This window comes from Stegastes partitus, unplaced genomic scaffold (genome assembly GCF_000690725.1).
Source record: "Stegastes partitus isolate 25-593 unplaced genomic scaffold, Stegastes_partitus-1.0.2 Scaffold735, whole genome shotgun sequence".
Classification (NCBI taxonomy): Eukaryota; Metazoa; Chordata; class Actinopteri; family Pomacentridae; genus Stegastes; species Stegastes partitus.
In genome coordinates, this window is record NW_007578466.1 from 99,545 (window position 1) to 103,317 (window position 3,773).

Consider the following 3,773-nt stretch of genomic DNA (forward strand, 5'->3'; position numbering starts at 1 on the left):
TCTTGAATCATGGGTAGGCTGAAGATGTTTAGGATAGTAAGACAAGGAAGTATCATCTACTGGTGTGCCAAGTTTCAGTATCCTTCATGCTAAAATCATTCTGCTCCTGGCTATGATTATTATTATTATTAGATGGGAAGTGGTGGCTCAGGTTGGCGTCTGGAACTGATCAGGAGCATGAAGACATAAAAATGAAATACATTTTTTTTATGGCGTTATGAAAGAACGCATTCGCTGAGCTGACACGGAATGACCCTGAAGGAAAAGCAGAGCTCGGTTTCGATGTCGGGTATATTTTGTGCATAAAATCAGTGAATAACCCTGATCTCAGTGTTGATTCATTTCTACCTAAATCACACAGTCCTATTTCAACACTCACTGGCCCGAACAAATATGAACCACATTCAGATTCAGCCCGCTGATGTTTAACTTATCACAGATGTGTCATTTTCCTGCACAGAGGAAGTTTGGTGTCCTCTATACTGGTTTTGGTGAGTCCCTTAAGGAATATTACTGGCACCAAAATAATAGGAATTGAGAGTAAAAATAGCACTTCAACATTTTTAACTGGTTTTGTTAATTAGGATTTCATTTACTATTTATTTTTGTTTATCAAAAGGTCAGAAATACCTGAAAAAATGCTTTCTGTTAAATAGTAGCATCACTGTCTTTACTCTACCTGTCATGCTCATTCTGAGATGGGAAATTCCTTTTTGTTTAGTCAATACTGGAAATTACAGTGCAGAAGTCCTAATAGTAATCTTTAAAATGCAAATTTCTGTATCTATGTGTGTACATATACGTGTAGTTTATGGTTTAAAGTGTGACACACGTCGTCCACTTGTTTGAAATGAAACCAGCGTCATTAGGACTCATAAACATGCTGAACTAGACATCGTCGTCTCAGTCTGCTGACAGTTTCGTCGCCCCCTGAGGGCCTTTCCTGCTTCACGTGGACAAACCTGACGCACCAGCTTTCGGCCAACAGCCTCCTCGACGCAAAGTCTCGCTTAGAATTAGTGAAACGTGTGAGCTGTTTAGAGATTTTTTAAAAAACTCTTTTTTTTGTCACAGGCATGTTACACACACACACCTCCCCGTACAGTGAACAGTACATGATGTGTTACATGTGATTCATGTTGTTTAATCTACACTTCTTTTTTTTTTGTCAAAGTAAAAACTGACAGCATGTTGTCTACTCTTTCACAGGTTTCTGCATGTTTGTGCTGAGTTTAGTGAAGAAACATTACCGCCTGCAGTTTTATATGGTGTGTATCAGCCAAGTAACCTTCTCCTGTACCGCACTGCACTAACTCTGCCGTCCATCCACATTCTTCTTACGTCCTGCTGACATCGTTTTGGTGGCTTATTTCACATGCTGCTGTTGCCACTGCAGAAACCTCTGCAGACATTTTATCAGGTTTCTGCTTTTTTTTGAAACACAGAAGTGTTCTTAAATGATCAGCTGACCACATTGCAATGCAGAATTTGATCCTGGTTTTCAAAACAAAAACAAAAAAAAAGGACTTCTGCAGCGGCTTCAGCTTTTTTTCATTTACATGCATCAGTTTTGCTTTTCCTGACATCTTTATGCACCACATTCTAGTGGCCCAAACAATTTAATTCCAGCCGTTAGCTCCAAAAATGTATCCTGTAGATGCTTGCAGAGGGCTGGAGCCTGTCCAGGCTACGGTTGGGTGAGAAGGAGGTTGTTCATACAAAGAAATAAACAACACTCACACCCACACCTACGGGCAATTTAGAAGCATTAATTAGCTTACGTTAGCATGCATGTGTTTGGACTGTGGGATGAAAACCCATGCAGGAACATGCAAACTCTGGGAAATATCCACAACCTTCTTGCTCACCACTGCTCCACCTACCTTTTTTAAACATGTGGCGCACCTGTTTAACTACTTTATTATTATTTTCCCAAAATGGAGAAACATCTGGGTTTTATTTAAGAATACTTTCAGGATTTTTTTCAGCTGCACTCAGACCCAAAGTTCAAATTGAAAAAGGTACAAAATAGAGCTAAATCTTTATTATTTAGGTGTTATTTTCATTTTTTTTCATGAGCTACAATCTGAGCTTTTGGTCTGTTGAACTTCAGGTCTAAGTGAGAAAAATCTGGGTTTTATTTAAGAATACTTTCAGGATTTTTTTTTAAGCCACACGCAGACATAAAGTTCAAAAGACCAAAAGTTTCAAATGGAGCAAAATCTGGGTTTTATTTAAGAATATTTTTAGGATTTTTCTCAACTACAATCATACATGAAGCTTAACTGACAAATAGTTTAAAATGGAATAAAATCTGGGATTTATTTAAGAATACTTTTGTCCAGGAATATTACAGAACATTTTCAGGATCTTTCTCAACTACACTCAGATCTGAAGTTCAAAAGAGTTTAAAAGTTTTAAAAAAGTTTAAATTGTTGTAAAATCTGTGTATTTTTTAAAAGAAAAAGTTCTGAACTTTTGTAAACTACAGTTAGATCTAAAGTTAAAAAGACCAGAAGTTTAAAATGTAGTAAAATCTGGGTTTTATTTCAGAATATTTTCAAGTCGTGTCTCAGCTACACTCACACCTGACTGTTCTCATTATGCTGCTGTGTTACAGTTTGTTGCTTTACGGTTAATTTGATCATTTCATCGCACGTCATATTTGCTAAATTCTTGTTTGAATATGTCACTCAGCCCTAAACGCCTGCTCCTCTCACTCCACTACGTTTTGTTTTGATGTTTCTTTGACATGTGCACATCACCTGCCTCTGCAGCGCGGCTGTCGGTGTCATTCACCTCCGTCCGTCTGTCTGTTTGTACGAAGCCACTATTTCTGACACGAGCCAACTTGCGAGCGGGCACGGCTACATTCCAGTGCAGTGACACTGTGGTGTTTGTGTTTGTGTTTGCCATTCCAGTTTGCTTGGACCCATGTGACCCTGTTGATTGTGGTAACTCAGTCCCACCTTGTCATTCAGAACCTGTTTGAGGGGATGATCTGGTAAGCAGGACACGGACAGACCAGAGGAACCTGCCCTGTTGTCTTTCACTACTGTTGCATTTGTGTCATCGCCAGTGTGCGCTCACTGTCCTCGTACAGGCTTCTGATTACTGTTAAAGGCGACAATTAGTGTAAAAGTCCGAGTCGCATCCACAAATACATCATATTCTGTTTTGATGAGCTATTCTAAAAAGGGAAACATAACATTAGCTTTCTAATTTTGCATTTTTTTAAACATGTTACAAGTAACTTTTCCTGTCAATTCATAGAGTAAAAACACTTTTAAAGCCAAAATCAGATTGTGATTGTCTTGTGTGGTGTAATCTCACCACCAGCTCTCATCACAGCTGAAATTCCTGTTTTGCAGGTTTATTGTTCCCATTTCCATTGTGATCTGCAACGACATCATGGCCTATCTGTTTGGGTTCTTCTTTGGGAGGACTCCACTCATCCAGGTAAATCAAAGTGGCTTACGTAGCTCTTATTCTGGGGACTTAGATTTTTCATGCTTGATCATAGATAAATGTTGAATAACCTTAACTGTTGTATTTTTTTTAAAAAAAGAAAAGCTTGAAATAAGGAAAATAGGGTCAAACAAAAGGTAGAACAAAAAACGATGGGGGTCCATCGGTTTGTTTTTTCAGGGCAGATACCAAATATTAGTAGTTGAGGAGACACATAATTGATATTTGGAATATACAGTGCTTAACAAATGTATTAATCCACCACCCAGTGTCAGGTTTATGCCACAGTTGCCCCAAATTAACAG

The 3,773-nt window shown here is 38.5% G+C and overlaps 1 protein-coding gene across 1 annotated transcript in view; it reads left to right on the forward strand.

Moving 5' to 3' along the window:
* The window catches only part of cds1 (CDP-diacylglycerol synthase (phosphatidate cytidylyltransferase) 1), a 38,925-nt gene that overhangs the window by 27,057 nt on the left and 8,095 nt on the right, over nt 1-3,773 (forward strand). Inside the window, exons 6-8 of the mRNA XM_008291325.1 lie at nt 1,210-1,268; nt 2,922-3,004; nt 3,372-3,459. Coding sequence (XP_008289547.1) covers nt 1,210-1,268; nt 2,922-3,004; nt 3,372-3,459 — 230 coding nt within the window. The remainder of the gene's footprint in view (nt 1-1,209; nt 1,269-2,921; nt 3,005-3,371; nt 3,460-3,773) is intronic.